Raw genomic sequence first — 21,246 nt, 5'->3', positions numbered from 1 at the left:
TCCCTGTAACCTCAACAGGGATTCCTTGAAATACAGCCAGCTCTCCTGGGTACCATCCTAGGTACTTCTTTGGCTCCCATTACTGGAGAATCTGAACACCTTACAATCTGTTATAGCTTTATCTTCACAACATCCTTGTGAAGTAGAAATAAGGAAGCACTATTATCCTTAGTTAATATATAGCCCATCTGTGCCTCAGTTTTCTAAGCGACTTGCCCAAAGTCACACAAGGAGTCTGTGGCAGAGCAGGGACTTGAACCCCGGGTTTCCCAAGCTCTAGGTTAGTGCACTGATCACTGGACTGTCCTCCTCCCTAGGCCTTTGTGCTCTGACCCAGTCTTATTCTTAGGAAGTTAAATACTTTGAATTTTATAGCGGGCAAACCTCATAGCAAAATTTCATTCACATATCAATCTAGGATACTGATTCCCTCTCGGGTGGGGAAATATTAAATATTTCAATTCCTGAGTGTGACAGGGTTGTGCTGAGAAATGTGAAAAATGTGAGAAGATGGTCAAAAATAATAGGCTTCAAATGGGAAGTGTGCAAAGATCTTCACCTGTGGGAGACAGAAATGGGAAACAGTCTGTTCCTGTTTCTCAGCATCAGAGCAGAGAGAGTGTGCAGTTGTAGATATGGATCTTATGCATCTCTTTCATGATGGGTTTATTATAACCACACTGAAGCCAGATGTCAGCCTTTTCTTGTTAGGAAGTGGGCATCAGTGAGATTTCTGGGAGCTGTGGATGAGGATGTGAAACTCTCAGCATTGGGCTCAGCAGTTCTGATGTGAAGGGGATGAGGAGCAGAGTAAGAGGAAGGTTATCAATGAACATCTGTCGTTATAAATCTATCTGGAACAAATAGCAGCATCAAGCCTCTAAAAAACCCATGATCTTTGGCAAACACCCACCAAACCAATAATTAGTGTTGCAGTGGCGCTTAATGACCCTAACCAGACTGGAGCCCTCTTGAGTCAGGTGCTCTATAGACATATGATAAAGGACAGATCCAGACTGTTGAGAGTTTCAAAATTGGCTGGAGTATTATGCAGCCAATTTAAAATTAACGTGAATTTGATGTCCCAATCCCCCAGGAAGCTTTTGCAAATCACAGCCCACAATCTATAACTTAAGGCAAGGTGCAACAGGAGGGTAAACAAACAGATGGAGTGATTGGGGATGGAGGACAGGATAGCAGGAATATGAGGGTTTTTTGGGGTTTTTTTGAGACAGTAAGTGTGTACAATTTGTAGGTAAGGAGATGGCTTTATGCTGAAAAAAAGAGAACTGCAGTTAACCTGCTTTATCTCTGTACCTGCCTATCCCCTGTATTTCGCCCATCACCTTACTATCTAGGCACTCTTCTCATGTGCCCATCATCTATCACCAGCCTTTCATTACTTGCAAGCAATAAACACTTAACCCCCCAAATCAGTACATGCTGGCAGCAAATAAGAAAAACCCGACCCTTCCCGAACCAATCTGTTAAATGAAGCAAATGTTGTAAACACCTGAACGACTCCATCACTGGCTTCAACCACCTCCTCCTTCTTAGCCGTATCCCAGAGTGCTAGATATAAATGATTCAGCTTTGTTAAACAGCACCGTTCAAATAATAGCATCTCATTTGGATGCCATCAGCTTTTGCTATAAGTTTGCACAGCAGAGATGTTTTAAAAAACCCCACCAGTCTTTGCCTGATTCCTTTGAAATCTCTTTTTATTTTGTTAGGTTACATTACAAAACCCACATCATCTGGGAGAGGAGATTTGCAGCGAGCTGCGCTGAGAGGATGCACTGGAGAATGAAGACCTCCTTAAGAGAGAGGAGCTCCTGCCCAACAGCCAGCCAAGGGTTAACGAAATGAACAGCTCTTGTGCAGGCAGAGTATGTTCTTGGCAGTGAGTGGTGATCTGTGTTACAGTATGTGAGAGCAGGAGTGTGGAGCAGCTGGCAGGTTGAGCTTAAATCTCAGGATCCAGTGTCTGGCTTCAGCGAAGGGGCCCCCTCCTCGCCACTCCAAACCTCATCTCTTCCTCTGGATGGGGGTCCTTTCCTCTTCGCAGAGCAGGATTTGACTTGGGGATGCTGCCGTGAGGAGTTCACATCTGCAGCTTTGACAGGACTTCCCCCGACTGTCTGAATGAATGAGTGCCTTTCAGAGCAGAACCAGGTAAAACACTCAGCATTACTTTCAAATCCTTCCAGTCAGCCTCCTCTAAACAGGATGGGCCAAATACAGCTCTGGTGTAACTCTGCTGCAGTCAGTGGGTTTGACACCAGGGATTGGATTTGCTCCATTGTCGTGACACCAGGCAGATAACTTGCCAGTTTGATCTCTTAACATGAGAAAAGTATAGATCGTTTTGATGGTGATCTGTAACATCGTTTGCTCTGAAGTGTCCTGGAGTTTTATTGCCTTATACATTGTGCATACGGGTCATCAAAGTTACAGCAAGTGACTAGTAAAGCTATTAACATGGACTGAGAAAAGGTTGTGATGGGAAAGGTCTGCTTGTATTTTTGGAGGGGGTTGGTGGTTCTTCTCATATGCTCTGATGTACAGTGGTAGGAGTCCTTGTGATAGGCCCCTTGTTAACATGCTACACAACATAATGATAGAACATGTATGTGAGTGTACATGGAATATGCTACATTTTAATATAGCAGCGTATCTGCGAACACAGCATATTTTGCAGAGCTCTTGGACGCTGCTAAACACTTTCTCCATCTCTTTGCTTGAATTTAAACATCAAGCTTTTCTCCCTGGTGCCTGTGTCCCTTTTTGTGTGTTTCTCGTTTTTTGCAGTTTTTCTCACAGAACACAAATATTCAGCTTGGAGATTCAAGTATATGCCTTGGAAGTGGTATGCTTAGTATGGGATGGGACACCACTTGATGCAGCAGGGTGATCAGTTAGCCAATCCCTCTCACTGGAGCCTGAGCTCAGAAGCAATGAACAAGACCTAAAACAATCTGGCCACCCCTGTCATAGCTAGTTCTGTGCATATGCAATGCCATTGCTTTGCATTTTGGCCTGTGATGAGATCAAGAAATTAAACTAGTAAATAACAATGGTCTTCGTGTATTTCATGACAAGGTATACTATTTAACACAGCAGGTGAACAGGGTTCTCCAACCTCATGCCAGTACCCTGACACAGAGGCAGTTAAATGAGCAAGGATGTGAGCAGACATTCATTATTCTGTGTGAATGGGACAAAAGGAGACTAAACTTAAATACTGAACCCAATTGATAAAATTTACATCAGTCTAATTTTACTAGGAATGCCGCCTTTGGTAAAGGCCCATATGGCCCAGAAAAAACTGGTTAATATTTTCTAAAATCCCTAAGCCTGCTTGTTGTTAGAGCTGGTTGAAATTTTCTAAATGTCAGTGTTTTGACAAAAATTGAATCAAAATTTCAAATTGTGATTGGAAAACAGGAAGAAATTTAGATTCTTTCCATAAAATTTTTCCTGTTTTTAACCAATTTATAAGGCGAGCAAGAAAAATTTCAAATTTTGAAGTTTTAATGAAAATTTTTAATGACATTTCAAATTCTGAAAGAAAAAAGCTGAAAAAATTTTGACTAATTTTTTTTAATGAAATTTTCTGCTTTTTTCTCTTCTCCCTGAACAGCCTCCACTCCCTCAGAAATTCTATGGATGCTTCAAACCCTGCTCCTGATAATAAGAATTGCAGTCACCCAATCAGAGCAGGGAAAATATCCGTGTGACTTTTGTGACTAATCATGGCAAACCTATTCATCTTATATTTGATATATCAAGTACTAAATATTCTCACCAAACAATTTTCAAATAACCCATACATTAAAAAACAAACAAAACACTTCCCAAAATAAATACAAATAAAAATCATAGAGTTAATAAGAGGAAATCATGATTGTAATGTTAACCTCCTGTGATTATTAACATTTCCGAAACAGAAAGAGGCTAAATTCATCAGGTAAATGATTGTTGTGAAATTATTTGCTCCACTCTCTAGTATTTTATATACTATATATAACCAGAATGGCTGTTCAGATATGGGTCTCATTTTAACTGAAACAAAACAAAGTTTTGAAGAGTCTAGATATATGGTTCCTCATCCTTTTTTTGCTCATATTTCTTACAGATACAGATGGATAAAACGGGCTTGTGGACTTGGTCTTGCAAACCCAGGAGTGATTTAGATCTGGGGTCCCATTAAATCTATTTATTCCTTCCCTGCACTGCAAAATTCAGGACAAGGAATGCAGTGGTTGAGTGGTTTCATTTTTGGCCCAGCCATAGAAAGAACATGCTGCTTTCTCTTCAATATTGATTTCTTCTGTAAATATATAAATTTCTCCACCATTAGAATTTGTTGGTAATTTCAGTCCACTCCCAGGAGCTGAGAGGTCAGGTAGGATCAAGGGATCTTAATTGGCTTATAAGCGCCAGAAGGAAGTACAATTAATAATAATACCTAGCTCTTATGTAGTGGTTTTCATCAGTTGATCTCAAAGCCCTTCTCAATCTTTAATGCAGAGCACCACAGAATGGATGGTCCCTAAAATAACATGCAGGTGCCAGGGAGACACCCTGTTGAGATTCATTTCAGTCCTGTGTGAAATCCTCATGCCTCAGATTCTACTGCTTGTCTGATCAAAAAATCCCTTACTGCTGCAGTTCCCTGGCTGTGTCATCTGTGGTCCATGGGAAGCTGGCTGGTCACATAGGTTTGGATCTTTTCCTTGTGCCCAGCTGCTGACTTTCATTAAAAGGCAGCTGAAAATGCTTTTCCCAATACATTTCCATGTAAGCATTCGCAGTAGCTGCCTCTGGTTCGTGCTGTGATCATGAAGGGAGAGGAGATATTCTGCATAATCGTGACTGGGAGGGGAGGTGTCCACAGGACAATCTTGCTATTAAGAGGTGGTCCTCGCTATGGAAAACTTTGAGAACCCCTGCCTTAGCTCAGAGCATCAGTGCCAGGAGCAACACGTGCTGCTATCACCACTCATGGTGGCTAGATGGTGTCCCGGCTGCTGGACGGAGAGACGATGTTAGCACAGTTCTCAGGGTGAAGGGAGTTACTGTGGGTCAGTGAGCTAAGAGGAGACAGGAGAAGTACGTACAGTAGCAGTGAGATAAGCATTTTCTAAGAATATTGGTTCAAATTGTAAACAAATTCATTTAGACTGTCTGTTCCTGCGAGCGAGTTAACTGTTGGGAACATTTGTGGGAATGGAGAAATTTAAGCAAATGCTGGGGATAATTCTTAAAAAAATACATTTAAAAAGAATTACTGTTCATTAGGCTGCACAAAGGAAAAGGGAAGCTGATTTTGTACACCCAGTCGAGGAACAGAACCATACTGTGACTTGGATGACCAATCAAAAAGCTCAAATATCCACAGTGAGCTGCTCATTAATGAGCTACAGAGCTAAAAATTATTTAAGAACATAAGAACAGCCATACTGGGTCAGACCAAAGGTCCATCTAGCCCAGTATCCTGTCTTCCGACAGTGGCCAATGCTAGGTGCCCCAGAGGGAATGAACAGAACAGGTAATCATCAAGTGATCCATCCCCTGTCACCCTCTGGCAAACAGAGGCTAGGGCAGGGGTGGGCAAACTATGGCCCACGGGCTGTGTCCAGCCTGTCAGACATTTTAATTTGGCCCTCTAGCTCCTGCCGGGGAGCGGGGTTGGCCCTCTAGCTCCTGCCCCGCTCTGCATGTGCCATGGCTCCGGGGGGCAGTGACATGTCCTCTCTCTGGTTCCTACGCATAGGGGCAGCCAGGGGGCTCTGAATGCTGCCCCCGTCCCATGTGCCGTCCCCACAGCTCCCTTTGGCCGGGAACTGCGGCCAATAAGAGCTGCAGGGGTGGCGCCTGAGGATGGGGCAGTGCGCAGAGCTGCCTGGCCATGCATCTGCGTAAGAGCCAGAGGGGAGACATGCTGCTCCTTCCGGGAGCTGCTTGAGGTCAGTGCTGCCCAGAGCCTGCACCCCTGGCCATCTCCCCAGCTGGAGCCCTCACACACCACCGCACCTCAACCCCCTACCCCAGGCCGGATCCCCCTCTCGCCCTCTGAACTCCTTGGTCCCAGCCCGGAGCACCCTCCTCACCCCAAACCCTCATCCCCAGCCCCACCCCAGAGTCCGCACCTCCAGCCAGAGCCCTCATCCCACCACACACACCCCAACCCCCTGCCCCAGCCCTGATCCCCCTCCCACGCTCTGAACCCCTCGGTCCCAGCCCAGAGCACCCTCCTGCACCCCAAACCCCTCCTCCCTAGCCACAGTCCAGAGCCTGCAACCCAGCCGGAGGGCCCCCCCCCCCCGCAATTTTGTGAGCATTCATGGCCCGCCATACAATTTCCATACCCAGATGTGGCCCTCAGGCCAAAAAGGTTGCCCACTCCTGGGCTAGGGACACCATCCCTGTCCATCTTGGCTAATAGCCATTGATGGACCTATCCTCCATGAACTTCTCTAGTTCTTTTTGTGTAGAAAGTAGTCTGTGCAAACTGCCATAAGGCAGATGATGCATTAATCAAACAGAAAAAAGAGGCAGAACATATCAAATTATTTGTTACAACCCCATCAGAGGCTGATATCTATAATAAATGCCACCATTGCGAGCAGGAAATACATAGTCTTGAGCGCACTTGGAAGTATGCAAAACCTGATTAATTTGCAGGGAATGTTTTCTCATGTATATTTGGTCGCACTTTATGCACAGGTTACATTTATAAAATATAAAGGTTAATAATTGACTATGGACCAGTAGTTATAAGTAAGTTAGAGACATGTTACAGTTGGTTATAAGCATGTCAGTGGAAGATATTATAGAGGGCTTTAAGCCATGACTATAAGGAACCTATTGAGCTGTTGGACTCGAACATCTATAATAAATTAATAAATGACTAATAGATGTTTTAATAAATCCTTTATGAACCATTTGTAAATGTGCCCTTAACATAAATTCTGGCCATATACTCCATCCCGCTCCTGTTGCAGATGATGGCTCTTAGCCAAGCTTATGTATTGTCTCTGTTCTTCAATTGAATCCTGATTACCTTGATCATGGGAACCAATGTGTGGTGCAGAGTGTGCTGGAATCTTTGGGTTTTAGTTTAAAAGAGTCTAGTGTGAACAGTAGGATAAAACTGCCATGGAGAAAGGCAGTCTAAAAAGACAGATAATTCTGTGCTCAGTCGTGCACTGCCTGAAGGGCATTGTTATAGCTACACATGCACACGGTGTGTTTGAGTTCTTTAGATGGAAAGATGTATAAATGGAAAGTATTACTGGATTCTATCACCACCGCTTACGTGCACTGACACCCTGCAGGAGTTGCACTTGAATGCATGTGCTCATGCATTACCCTTATATGCATCCTTCCATCTGCACAGTCTTGGGCCTGTTGTTCTTTCATGTCCGTTACAGACGGAGTACACATTTCCCTCCCCCCATGCACTGTTACATCACGCTTGTTCATGTCATGTATGTGTGCACTCATATGCTCGCTGTGTGTATCGCACCTTCCCATAGTCAAGACATACAGCAGTGCCTGTCACATTGCCTTGTTTAAGGTCTTGTCTGCTTTTCTGGTCCAAACACCTGCTGTCATAGGATTAAGCTGTACACCAGTTTGTTATTAAACATTTTCTTCCCCTTGGATACTGGTAAAGGGCTCTTACTGAGAGCATTGTTTGTTTATTTTTACAGTCAGTTTAAAAGCTCGTTGAATGCAAATAAGGGAAGGCAGTTCTTCACCAGTTCTTCACATCACCTCCTGCATAGCTATAACCCAAATTGGCTTTATTTATTTATTTATTTCATTTTAGAGTTGTCACTTTGGATGGGCTATCACCAGCAGGAGAGTGAATTTGTGTGGGGGGGTGGAGGGTGAGAAAACCTGGATTTGTGCTGGAAATGGCCCAACCTGATGATCACTTTAGATAAGCTATTACCAGCAGGACAGTGGGGTGGGAGGAGGTATTGTTTCATATTCTCTGTGTGTATATAAAGTCTGCTGCAGTTTCCACGGTATGCATCCGATGAAGTGAGCTGTAGCTCACGAAAGCTCATGCTCAAATACATTGTTAGTCTCTAAGGTGCCACAAGTACTCCTTTTCTTTTTGCGAATACAGACTAACACGGCTGTTACTCTGAAATTTGTCAATCCTGTAGTCTCTGAGACCAGCTTCTTTTCTCCTGGTATGTAAACAACATCAGACACTAGGCACGCCAAATTGGCAAAGAATCAAGCAGGAAATTGACTTTAGGCGCATGACCAGTAACTTATTTGTTATGCACATCTGCTGAACTTCATCACACTCAGTATCTTGAATTAACATGAAACTAAGTTTATCCTTGATCTTACATCCACTGATGTGAACTGGAGCCTGGGCATTCTCTTCACTGGAAGCAGGATTAGGCCCTATAGTTTTACATGTCAGAACATGATCATTAGGCTCTATACTTTAAAGTATTTAAAGGTATTTAATGAGGAAGGATGGGGTCTTGTGGTTAGAGCACTAGTCTAGGACTTAGGAGACCTGGATTCAAGTCACTGCTCTGCCATAAACTTCCTGTGTGACATTGGGCAAATCACTTAGTCTCTCTGAGCCTCAGATTCCCATCTGTCAAATAGGGATTAAAGCACGGCCCTGCTTCACAGGGGCACTGTGAGGATAAATGCATTAAAGATTGTGAGTTGCTCAAACACTGTGGTAATGGGCACCATAGAAATACCTTAGGTAACTGGTAGACTGGGGGTGGTTATTGCATCAGATTAGCACTACAATCTCCCCCTTTCCTCTCTTGGGCATCTCACCCTTCCTTTAAAGTTGATACTTATAGTGATATGATGTCTCTTCTCTTCCTCATGGAAACCTGATAGATTCTTCCCACTTAAGATCACCAGTAGCTGACACAAATGTTTGGTCTTGATACACAGTTTTTTGGGGGTTTTTTTTGGTCTGGCTGCTGTGTCCTTCAGTTATCACTTCGCTGTGCTTTGGCTCGAAGGTGCTGTATGACAAAGAATGCAGTGCAAAATCATTTCATGCACACCGAATGTTACAGCGTGGTGTATTGCTGTGCAACTTGCACACAATACATCACCGTCATTGTTTCTGCTGTGGAGTTGTCACCCTTTTACCTCAGTACCATAGTCTATAAATATTGGCCCACGTTACTGTGCATCACATTTACACAGGTGTGCAATAACTAATAACGTTATGCTTCCACACTGCAGCTGACCATCACATAATCCTTGTGCAGAGTTTCACCGTTATTGTACTGCCATGCCGTAGATGACCACCAGTATGTACTCATGTTGGTGTCTCCCCATTATGCACTCACAGCACGGGTATTATTAATACACTCTCCCTCTGTACTGTTGAACAGCACGGTGGCATATCTGATTCCTGCTGATCACTGGCGTATTCTCTGTTGTTGACCAGTAGCGTTTCTCTTCTGTTTCCTGGGTGTACTGTACAGGCCCTTGTGTATCCCAGTCTTCCTGACCCCTTCTCTCTCATAGCCCTTGGAGTTTACCAGGATTCCAAACAAGGAATCAGGCATTTATACAGATAATAAAAATATGCAGAGCTCTAATATGAAAGATTAAAAAATAACAAGAGTTTTAGAAAGGAGAAGGGATATAAACATTCATGCTCTAGGGCATAAGCCAACCTCTACTCGTGGAGGTCAGGAGGAAACTTTGCCTGTGCACAGGTTATTCCATAACTGCGTAATTCAGGGCTTCTTGCACCATTCTTTGACGTAGCTGGTGCTGGCCATGATGGAGACAGTTCTGGACAAGACGTACAATTGGTCTGATGCAGTCTGGCAATTCTTACTGTTCCTATTCTGTCTATGCATCTCAGATGGCTAGACTTCAATATAACACATGCACCTGGCTCCTGGGCAATCCTCCCCCATTATTGTTCTTTTTTTTCTTCCCTTGCAGAGGGATGGGTCACTTAGTGCCACTTGTTTCCTACACGCACTGTATCAGAGGGACGGGGGAATGGAAATGCCATTGTGAGATGCATATCTGATATGACTCCAACCGTCTTCCACCCCCGATACCTCCTGAGGGAGAAGCTAATAAAAAAGAACAAGCTGTTTTTTTCCCTTTTGGTGTGACACTTGTTATTGTGACATATGACACAGTAGAAAGGCCAGAGACTCGCTAGCTGTGAGAACCTTACTGCCCTATTCTCCCCTTAAGCAATGCAGGAGCACGTTCCCAAAAGAATTTATCAACCGGATCTGACAGGCTTGGTTTCCAAGCTAATTGTATACAAAGTAGGACAGAACATGCATGAGAAGGGGCGGTACGACTTCTTTAATACCGTAAGCCTGTCTTCTACAATTGAACTGTCCAGGTGGCTCAGAACCTGAAGTAGCAGATGCCCATCAGAGGGATATTTACCATGGGTGACAGTGAACACAGCTGGATGGTGAAGTGAAACCAAAAGTTCTGTGTGCAAGTTCAGGCTGCAATGCTGATTAAATTTGAGATAGATGTAGAGCCCTCCATTCCTCCCCCCTCAGCTACCTCTAGATTTCCATTTCTAAGGAGGTCATTTGTAGAAACCATGCCTATTTTGCAGAACCAGGTGATTGCAGTTTAACCACATGCTTTTTCCATTCCAGTTCCCCTTTCAGGAATCAGTGGCATTTTTTTAAAAGCAGTTTTTATCTGAAAGGCTGCAGCAGGGCTCATGTTATGAAAGGAACTGGTGTCACTGCAAACCTGGAATACAGACTTTTATTTGATGACAGCATGGAAAGATTTGCCTCTGGAACTGTCAGTTAAATTTCCTTGATTAGTATTATTGTGGGGAGACAGGAAATGAAAAGTAGCGTCAAACATTTAGACACAACCTGCTTTAGAATTAAAAATTCATAGGTGAACAGCTGTGGAGTGTTGCAATGATTTAAGAGTAAAAAGCATAAAGTTCAGCTAATGATCTGTAGCTCAGCTGGGGCAGTCGGCAGATGCTAAGAGATGAACTTTCCTTCAGGGATTCATACAACCTTTCACCTAAATGATGCTTGACCTTTCCTCTTGCATGTCCTGAGTAAATTTCGGGGCGTGGTGAAGCAGCAAAGATCAAGGACTGAACTGAAAGGTGAAGGGGAGAGACAGATAAAGGAAAAGACAAGAACTGAGGGAGACTGAGGGAAAGTAATAACTTAGATTGGAAGCTCTTTGGGGCGGGGGACCATCTCTTTGTTCTGTGTTTGTACAGAGCCTAGCGCAGTGGGGTAACTCGAGTTCCTAGGTGCTACCCCTGTACAAATGATAATTGCACCCAAAAGGTGGAAAGTGTTACAGAAGAACAGGCAAGAGGAAAACAGAGAAAGGCGGGAGAAAAGCAGGCAGAGATGGAGGAGACAGAAACCGGAGTTGGGAAGGAAAACAGAGCATGAGGACACAGAGTAAGGAGTATGATAGGGGGAAGAGGATGACCTTGACTTTGGATTCTTTGGAGTGTTTTTCTTCTTTGCATCTTGTGCCTTAAGTGGTAATAGCAGAGATTAAGTGAGCTGGTGCCATAACAGACACAGCACTGCCTTATCTCTAGACTGTCTTGTTTAAATGACTGAGCATATTCATTAGTTAGCTGGATCTATTTTTACATATTTACAAAACTTAATTTAAATAAATGACCTTGCATAAAGACTTTTTTCATCAGGATTGCACACGCAGCCACCCACACATCCAACCCTGGGAGGGTGGAGTGCTAAGAGAACAGATTTCAGTGAAATGTAAAGAGTATCCCAAGATTTCTGTTACCAGTGAGCATTCATGTGGAACAAGATTTTTAAACGGGGATCTTTATTGCATCCTGAAAAAGGCTTTCATTGTATGGCAGAGAAGTCTGCTGAATTCCATTTCCTTTGAGGTATAGTGAGATTGCTTAAAATGTTCTGCTTCTCTGTAGGTTAGTACAAACTGGCTTTGCCTAAGTGTCCACACGTGGAGTTATTTAGGAATAGCTACTGCACTTGAAATTCACACCCTATCTTAACCCAAATTAACTTTCAAGAGTAAATGAGCCCTAGGTGGCTGGCCGGCTGTGTCCAAGACATGCCTACGTTGCAGCCATGCATGTGTGTGCTGAGCAACAGAGTGAAGACAGTTCCTTTTTTAGGAGAGGCCTGTAGGTTTCAGGATATATATGTTATCCACGTTGATGGCTGTGTGCCCTGCTCCTGCTGGCCACCACCCCCTGCTGAGTTGTTGTGCGGTGAGAGGCGTTGCATCTCTTCGGCACAAACGCGCTCCACAGTGCACACGGCACAGCAAGGTGGCAGTGGCCAGCAGCAATGGGGCACGCAGCCACCGTCATGCCAGCTCTGCAAAGTCTGAGGAGGGAGACAGCTGACCAGTTGTTTTCCAATCTGACAGTTGTAGCCAGGTCCTGTTGGTTTCGGGTCTGGTTACAGGGCTCTAGGCCACCATCAGGCTCCTATGATAGTGTAGGTGGGCTTCCCCTCTTCCTAACTCCACTCAGCTGGTGAGTGCAGTCTGCTTTGTATTGGTTGCATTTGCTGTATGGGATTGTCAAGCTATTTGTGCATCTTGTTTGTAGGAGAGTGCTGTGTGCAATATGTTTGCATGCCATTTTGTGTAGCATGTGTCTGGGACAATGGCGTACAGCTAATATTTTATCATGTAGCGTGTCTCCCCTTCACTATGCAGGATCAAGCAGGACTGCCGGGATGAGGGGGCAAAGGGGTGGTTTGTCCCAGGCCCCAGCTTGAGTGGGTCCCTGAACTGAGTAGAGTTGCGATGTGGCTCATGGGGTCACAGCACCACTCAGGTTTAGCCCAGCTGCCCTTCTGTCACAATGGACGGTCAGCCAGGCCAACCGTGAATGACACTGAGACCCCAGGTGCCAGGTCGCAATGCCACTCACTGAATTTTGGTCTAGTGACCCCTCTGCTGCAACCTGGTTGCCATGACAACCAGCCTCGTGGGACAGGAGCCAAGCCACCATTGCAAAGTGAGTTCAGTGTGGGCTGGTTCTTCAACTTCGTGCCCCGGGTCTCCCCTCAGTGGTAATTTTTTTTGGAAGGGTGGGTGGGTGTGTGTGTGTGTGTGGGGGGGGGGGGTTCAATTTCAGATTTTGCTCTAGGCCCCCACCAGAATCTCTGTACGACCTTGGAATCAAGCCCAATATGTACTGCAGGTAGAGTAGCTTGGGACATTGCAGAGCTTTTAACTGTTTTGGTACTGCATGGGGTGTTTGACATCATAGTGTGTGGCATATTGATGGGGAATAACTATGTGTTTTGTGTAACGGTGCTGATGCATGGCAGGGCTGCATATACTGCAGGCTGATGAACAGCTAAGTTGGGAATGGGGCCAGGGATTTGGGGAAGGGGTTGGGAATGGGTGGAGTTGGGGTGGGGGGGCATGAAAAAAAAGTGGGGGCAAAAATCCTAGAGCCGGCCCTGGTTGGGCATGAAGAGCAGCGTGGGTATATCATTAGCTTCACCTTCTAGGACCAGATACTGTGAAGAGGGATATCAGCAATGCTAAAAATAGGAGCTGTGTGCCCAGTGAACAGATTCCACAAGAAGCTAAACAACCAAGCTTTTACTCGGGTCAGAATATTTTTCTCCTAATGCTTCCGCAAGGGAATCTAAAACACTGACATACACAGAGAGAAATTCTTCCAAGTGATGGAAGCTACATGCAGACTCATTCCCTGTATGCTCAGAGATTTCAGTAAATAGAGGATTTATAGGCAAACAGAAAGAGAAGGCAGCCAAATCTATTTTTAACACCTGGCCTGTGTGTGTCTGCTGCCTGCTCCCTTCCTCCACAGGATTTCAGATTCAGTCCAATCAGCTGCCCTGGCTTTGAAGTCAGAGCACCTTTCATTGTGCTCTGATAAAGCTCTACATTTCTGCTATGTTTGCATGCTAGGTTCAAAGCCATTTAGAGTTTAAGGTGCAAATTCTGATTGCAGAGAAAGAAACCGGAGACCCTGCTAGGGGTAGTCTTGATAAAGCAGTTGCCATTCAATAATAATACTTGGCCCTTGCAACATTTTTCATCTGATGATCTCAAAGCACTTTAGAAAAGTAGATATGTATTATTCCCATTTACAATAGGGAAATTGATGCACAGAGAGAGAAGTGTTTTGTCCAGTGTCACACAGATGGTAAATGGCAGAGCTGGGAATAGACCCCAGGAATCCTCATGCCCACTCCACTGCTCTAATCATCAGACGAAGGGGTCGTGTCAGAGGTGTTCATGAAGTGACCCCTGTTAATGTTCCACTGCAATTAACCACGGGAGAGACCAAATCTGGCAATACTAGCAAGACTGCAAAAGAAGACATTGACGCAGATGTCTCAGGGTCTCAGCCAAAGATGGCACTCAATTGTCAGTTTCAGTGTGGAGGGATTCTCTGGAGAGGAGGCTGACATTAGGTCTGGCATGACTGCAGACATCAAGTGCTTTCGAGAGAGTGCAGCACCCATCATCCCTGGCAGTCCTATTGCTGTGAACATTGAAAGCAGCATCTACAACAGCACAGAAGACTGGTGAAAAACACTGCTGTGAAACACCATGGTATAATGAAACTCATGGTTTAACTGAAATAAAAGTAGATTCTGTTTACAAACCGCCAAGTGAACAGTTTGTATGGCCATCTGACTTCCCCTGCCAGAAGAATCATGCTTTGTTACAGGCGACTTCAACAGTCGCAACGCTATATGGTGATTCCCCGAGAAAGACAACAGTTGGGAAGAAGTTGAGAAGTGGAATGCAACAAAAACTTGACCTTGCTCTACAACTCCAAAGGCAAACATACCCTCCAAAGTGCATGATGAAACGAGGCACAATCTTAACCTAGCCTCTGTTACCTCTTGGGGGAAAAACACCTGTTTGACTTGGATCCCTTCAATGAAGAAACCATTGGGCTTGCTGAAATGCTTATGAGAGAGACTGGAAAGGAGCTGCAAGACTGTTCTTCGTAGTGTATGCACAATGTGCCTCAGGTGGCATGTGACCAGGATTCATCACCAAATTTGGTCAACCGGTTGGATCATTAGCTTCCCCAGCCTTGGCCGGGTACTGACGGGGAGTGCGACATGAATGCTGATCCATGTCCCCTGCACGACGGTTGAAGGGAGTTGATTGAAAAAAACAATTTGTGCCTTAATAGCAAAAAAGCATGGGTCACCACCTGAATGGACCACAACCAAAGTGCATCACAGCAGTCTCTCCCAACCCAGTCCTAAATGGTAAACCAGCCCACATAGCAAAACACAGAATGAAACAAATCCAGCAGGAACTTGGCTCGTTCCTCAGACAGCAAAGTGCACAATGAGCAGGTCAGCACTGAGGAGCTGTCAGTAGCCATGAAATTCCTGAAATGTGGAAAGGCAGGTGGACTCGATGGTATACTTAATTAACTATTACTACACTTTGGGATGAGAGCACAGAAGTGGCTGCTTGACTTCTTTAACTCTTGCATGGAGACAATGCAGAAACTGAGGTGGTAGAGGCAAGCCAAAGCGGTTGAAAAGTAAAACACATAAAGACCCTAACTGCAAAAATCTTACTGTCCCAATGTCCTTACTCTACTCAGCCTACAAGCTATATGAGCTGATGATAATGTGTAGGAAAGCTCCATTTGTGGAAAGGCAGCTGACTGATGACAAGTTGCTTCCACCCGGGACATTCATGCTGTGGCTAGTTGCACACTTAACTCAGTATATCAATGATGGCTTTGAAACCTTCAAAATTACCGGGGCTGTGTTTGTTGATTTATTGGCTACTTATTACACTGAACTACCATGCGCTTTTGCTGAAATTGGCCAGAATTCTGAGAAATAGCAAGGTCATCTCCTCCCTGCTAGAGAACCGATGTTTCTTTTTGAAGACAGATGGTCAGAAAAGTCAACCGCATGTTCAATGGAATGGACTACCTGAAGGTTCAGTGCTATCACCCTTGCTGTTTGTTTTCTCCACAAATGACCAGTTTCCCAACACACAAAGATTCATTTACGCAGATGATCTTTGCATTGTCACCCAACTGGAAAGATTTGAGGACACAGAGTACGTTCTAACTGGCTCCCTGAGTGTACTTGGATAATTGTATCACACGTGGTTCCTGAATGCCAACCCTTACAAGACCCAAGTGTGCGCCTTTCACCTGAAACACCATCAGGCCAAGTGAAAACTCCAGATATCACGAGATGGTACAATCTTTGAGCACTATGAACATTTGGTGTACCTCAGGGTCACATTAGAACAAACACTGACTTTCAAAGAGCACATCATGAAGCTGAAAAAGAAGGTAAACTCTAGGTATTCTGTATTCCAGAATGGAGAGCTTGACCCCAAATGCCCCTAGCAGCCAGTTTCTCCCTTTGTTACTCAGTTGCGGAGTGCTGGGCCCCAGTACAGTCACACTCGAGCCATGCATGCAGAATAGATATTGAACTCAATCAATCCTGCAGAATCACCATGAACCACACTGTTGCTATTCTGCCTCAAGGGGACTGCACCACCCTGAGTGAGGTGGTGCAGTAAAAAGGAGAGAAAAAAACAGGTGCATGATCCAAGACACCCTCTGCATGGACACAGTCCACCACCCAAGAGGCTGAATTCCAGAAAGAGCTTTACCTCAAACTATCGCTGTGGAAGGTTTCGGAGTAACAAAATGATGATAAATAGCAATGATCTTGGAGAAACTGGTTCCTTCAAAACAACTCCCTCCAGTCACTTGACCTTGAACAAAAATACCGGTGTACCCTAAATCAAGCAAGAGCTGAAGTGGCAAAGGCTGGTGACAATCTGATCCAGTAGAAACTGAGGAATGCCCCCAAATGTGAACATGGAGAGGCTAGGAAAACACATGAACATTACCTGATGCAGTGCACCCCGTCAACATCCTGTCCTCATGAGGGACTGTTTGAGATAAGTGACAATACCAGGACTTGAATTCAGTTTTGGAGCAGCAAGCTATGATGATCACCATTAGACCATCTCAGTGATGGGGTGCATTTGCTATTACAGATCCCAACAGCTTCCCATCAAAATGCCCACTTTCTCATTCTTGGGAGATGGTTCTTTTGTTTTCGTAGAATTGAAAGGTTTGGACCATTGGAAACGAACCTCTAATGTTTTTGAGGCGCTTCCATCAATTGCTAACTGCACCGCCACCACCTCCACTCCTTCAAAGCAAAATAGCCTAGTGGGAACAGAGTTATGTTCCCAGTTTGCAGTGTGTGCGCACTTTTATTTACATGCCCGTTCAGGTCATGTCTACTATTGAGTCCTCAAAGAAGCAGGGAGCCTTGTGTTTCAGTGCATTGCTTTGATTGACAAATTAGAACAAGAACATACTTGACAAAGCTGAACTTAGTTTCTCACTTGCAGTCGCTAAACTCTGTCTCCTTGTCTGTCTCTAGCCTGGTTCCTCTTTCCTCTGCATTTATTAGATGCATGCAGTGTCCACAAGATGACACTGTGCCACATCTGTACTAGAGAATTGAATTGCTGGGAACCGAACAGATGGCATTACATGTGCGGGGCATCTGTATTATCTAGGCTGTTTTTGAGTGGATTTTACCCATATTCTACCCCATGGACTCTAGTCTACTGTTAGGAATTGCACTGCTTTCTTAGTTCCCTTTTCCAGTGATGCCAGCAGAGCATCCTGTGTCAGTGGCTTAAGAGGGATTTCCAAAGGCCTTCTGCAAACCCAAGGGGGTTGTGGGACAAGGAGCCAAATTCCCATAGATGGTCAGCCATTTTGATGGCATTGTTATGTTGTGGGGATTGGGCAAAACCTCATTGAAGCTGGAAGGCATAATTGCCACCCTTTATTCAAGATGAATGTAAGAAATGATTAAGCTCCTTTACAGAAGCAGATAACAGAAACCATCACGCAAAACATGGGCACATGGCAAGCTTTGAGCAGAAGCTTAACTGTGTGGCCCAAGGGGTTTTCCTTTGTCTGATGTAGCAAGCACAGGAGCTGGGGCATTGATTGGTGGAGCTGTAGAAGCAGGAGAAAAGAAGCAGGAGAAACACCGAGAAGGACACAGAGAAGGAACAAAGAAGCCACAGACACAACCAGAGAAACCTCGGTAGCATGACAAGAGGAAAAAATGTGAATAGAGCTTTTGTGTAAAGTGCAGCCAGAAAGAGACTTGGAATGGTCAGCAAAGAAGCTATCTCCTGTTGTTTGAGTCCTTCTGCGTTCAGGAAAACGGAACTTGGCATACTCTTTGTAAATAAACAGGATTACACCAATCAGTTTATCCTCTTATAAGAAACAACCCACTAGACCCCCCTACACCCCCCTGAAATTGGCTAACTGCTTGGGTTAAAAGGGGTAATTGTATTTTCTTAAACTGGAGGTGCAGGTGTGCGATCAGAGCTGCTACCTTGCTCAGTCAGACAAATTTCTTTCAAAAATCTTGAAAATGAATCCCTAAACATCTCAGATACCTTAAGGGAAATAATGGAGAATGCATGGCAGTGTGTGTGGAGCGGCAGAGACTAACGGCTGGAGTGAATGGCTCTATCTGCTACGTCAAGATGCGTCTCAGTAGGTGGATCGTTGCGGCTGGATCAGGACCACAACCACAGACAGGTGAAGCTGAGGAGCTCAGAGGAGCCTGAATGCAGCAATAGTGGCTGCGGAACCTCAGAATGAGTGAGGAGACATATTCAGTAGCTCAGTGGAGGCTGGCCCTGACATTTTGCAGGTCTTATACTTCCATACAACTTTGCTCATACATCTTGCCAGAAAGCTAGTGTTTTTTTTCCAAGTACGTTTAGTCTAATATGACTTGATAACCTCATTGCCTGATAATATACCACTGATAACTACAGCATATGATCTTGAACTCATCTTGGGACAATATTCATGGAGCTTAGAATAAAGGACAGCCCTGAATACAGACAAAAAACAAAGTGGGGAAGGAGTTGTCAGGGAGAGGTGGTGGGATGGACAGCTCATATGAACTAGCAGTTTTTGGATTCGCAGCAACATACCTCAAAGGCCCCAGGAATATTCTGAAGGCTTTTACTAGCAATGAGTAGATTAATGTGCCAGAAATAAGATCTAAGCCAAACCCTCTTCCAAACTTAAATTGATTCAAACTTTTTTGAATCTCTCACCAAAAAAGTTTGGATAACATTTCCCTCCCTTCTGTCCTTAATTTAATTTTCATAGAGGCCTCTGGACAGCCTAGTTCCAGCCAGGAATGGAAACAGGATACTGAAATGCTGTAAGAAAAGCTGATGCCATTGCATTCCTGACCTGATCAAATGCAGGAAGGACAGGAAATCTCTCATGACACAGCCTGTTTGCATCAGTTTTCCAGCCCATCATAAAGAAGTTCAGACGCTTAGGAAAAAAATGTCCAAAGTTTTTGGTACACTAGTGCACCAAGCCATACATATTCAAGTTAATTCATTGCTAAATTGTACCCAACATAATATGAACTGCACCATGTTTTTTTAATCAGAAGGCTCATCTTAACCTCCCCCAAAATTGTATGTGCAGGGGACTGATAGGGAGGTAGCTCTGCCTATTGTTGAAACCACAGGACGGGGAGGGATGATATTTGAGATCTCAGTTATATCACTACCTTTCCCACTATGTGATCTTGGGCAAGGCCCTTCACCTCTGCTCTGACTCCCTGAGCTGTAAAATGGGAACAACTCTTACCTAAATCACAGGCATGTTAGAGTTTCTCATTTATGGTTCTAACCCAAGATATTGGATGGAAAAAGTAACAGGAGTCTTTAGTATTAGCATATGGGAACTTTTTGTTTTTTAGCGCTCCCTCCCCCCCAAAGGCCAATGGATTCTTTTTTGTTTTATTTTCACCTTTCCTCTTCATGATAGAAAAAATCAATAGAGAACATTAATCTCTAATCTGCTCTGCACATCTGTGCATCCTGGCCTTTGCCGGAGTAAGTGCAGAGACCCAGGCTTGTAAATTATCAAAATCTAAATCAAGTTTTTTGATGTATGTGAAACAATTTTTAAATTTTTCTTTTGGTTTGTGAATATTTTCAAAACTTTGACTTTCCATCCCAATTTGAGATGGGGTAAAAAAAGATCAAACTCTCTCTCAAATATTCATGGGTCAGAAAACCATTTCCTATTCAGCTCTGGTACAAATCTTTTCTGGGGATGTCTAGAATATGGATCATGTCCCTTTAAAATTTGGGTTTGTTCAGCAAACTTGCTGAGTTTTGTGCACTTTCCACTGCCAAATCATAAGCTCAGGCTTGGTGAAAGGGTACCCCAGGTTCAGGAATCACAGGTTTAGAGGTGGTTATGAGAACAGCTGAGTTTTCCAGTGCATTTAAATGTTTAAATTACCTGTTTAGCTGACTGATCTATGACTCACAGGCAGTCCATGTTTAACACTTAAATAAAGGGAAGAGTGGGGAAATACAAGAAAACAAGCAAGTTTTCAATCAGTGACTATATAGGTCCATTAAGGGACCCCGTGGAGCTGTGAATGGGTTCACAACTTTGATTTTATGAGACAGCTAATCTAATCGATATTTTAAGGGAGTTACAGCTATTCTATTCTCTCTTAACCAGGTAATGACAGAGTTTTAAATCATATTAACAGCCATAGCTGGTCGGATCACTCTGTTGCTCCTGATGCATGTCTTTTGCATCTTCTATCTGACTACCTCAATAATTAACAAAGGGCATGCCCAGACTGCAGTCATAGAGTGTGACTGCAGCTCTAGCTGACATACCCAAACTAGCTTCAATATAGCTAATTCGGGACTCAGAACAGCGAAGCCGTGGCTCTGCAGGCTCGCTCCATGAGCTTTCTGGGTGGGTTTGTACAGCTCATACTGAAGCTCATACTGCCGTAGCTTCACTGCTCTGAGACCCGAGCTAGCTTGGGGAAATCTCAGCTGCAGCTGGAATCAGACCTTGTTCACACCATGCTCATATTACAGGTGGGTAAACAGTGGCATAGAGAGGTTGAGATTTTTAAGCAGCTCCCCAGGGAGTCACTAGTGGATTCTATTCTAATCTCTGTGAGTACTCTTGACTCCCAGTCCCCAGCTCTAACTACTAGGTGATGATCCTTCCATATATCTGTAAAATAATTTAAAAGAAGCGGAGCCAACATTGAGTTCTTCCAGGAGATGAAGCTGAACAACAAAGAGCACGAGAAGTTGATTCTCTCTTTTATAGGCCAGGGCTGTTAC

The 21,246-nt window shown here is 44.2% G+C and overlaps 1 protein-coding gene across 1 annotated transcript in view; it reads left to right on the top strand.

Annotated features, from left to right (window-relative positions):
- Positions 1-2,011: 2,011 nt before the first annotated feature.
- The window catches only part of GRAMD1B (GRAM domain containing 1B), a 226,579-nt gene continuing 207,344 nt past the window's right edge, over positions 2,012-21,246 (top strand). Inside the window, exon 1 of the mRNA XM_084611625.1 lies at positions 2,012-2,175. Within this exon, the coding sequence (XP_084467751.1) occupies positions 2,150-2,175 (26 nt within the window). The 5' untranslated portion in view covers positions 2,012-2,149. The remainder of the gene's footprint in view (positions 2,176-21,246) is intronic.

The sequence above is a fragment of the Lepidochelys olivacea genome (genome assembly GCF_965140295.1).
Source record: "Lepidochelys olivacea isolate rLepOli2 genome assembly, chromosome: 22".
Classification (NCBI taxonomy): Eukaryota; Metazoa; Chordata; order Testudines; family Cheloniidae; genus Lepidochelys; species Lepidochelys olivacea.
This window is presented reverse-complemented; position numbering and strand designations above follow the sequence as displayed.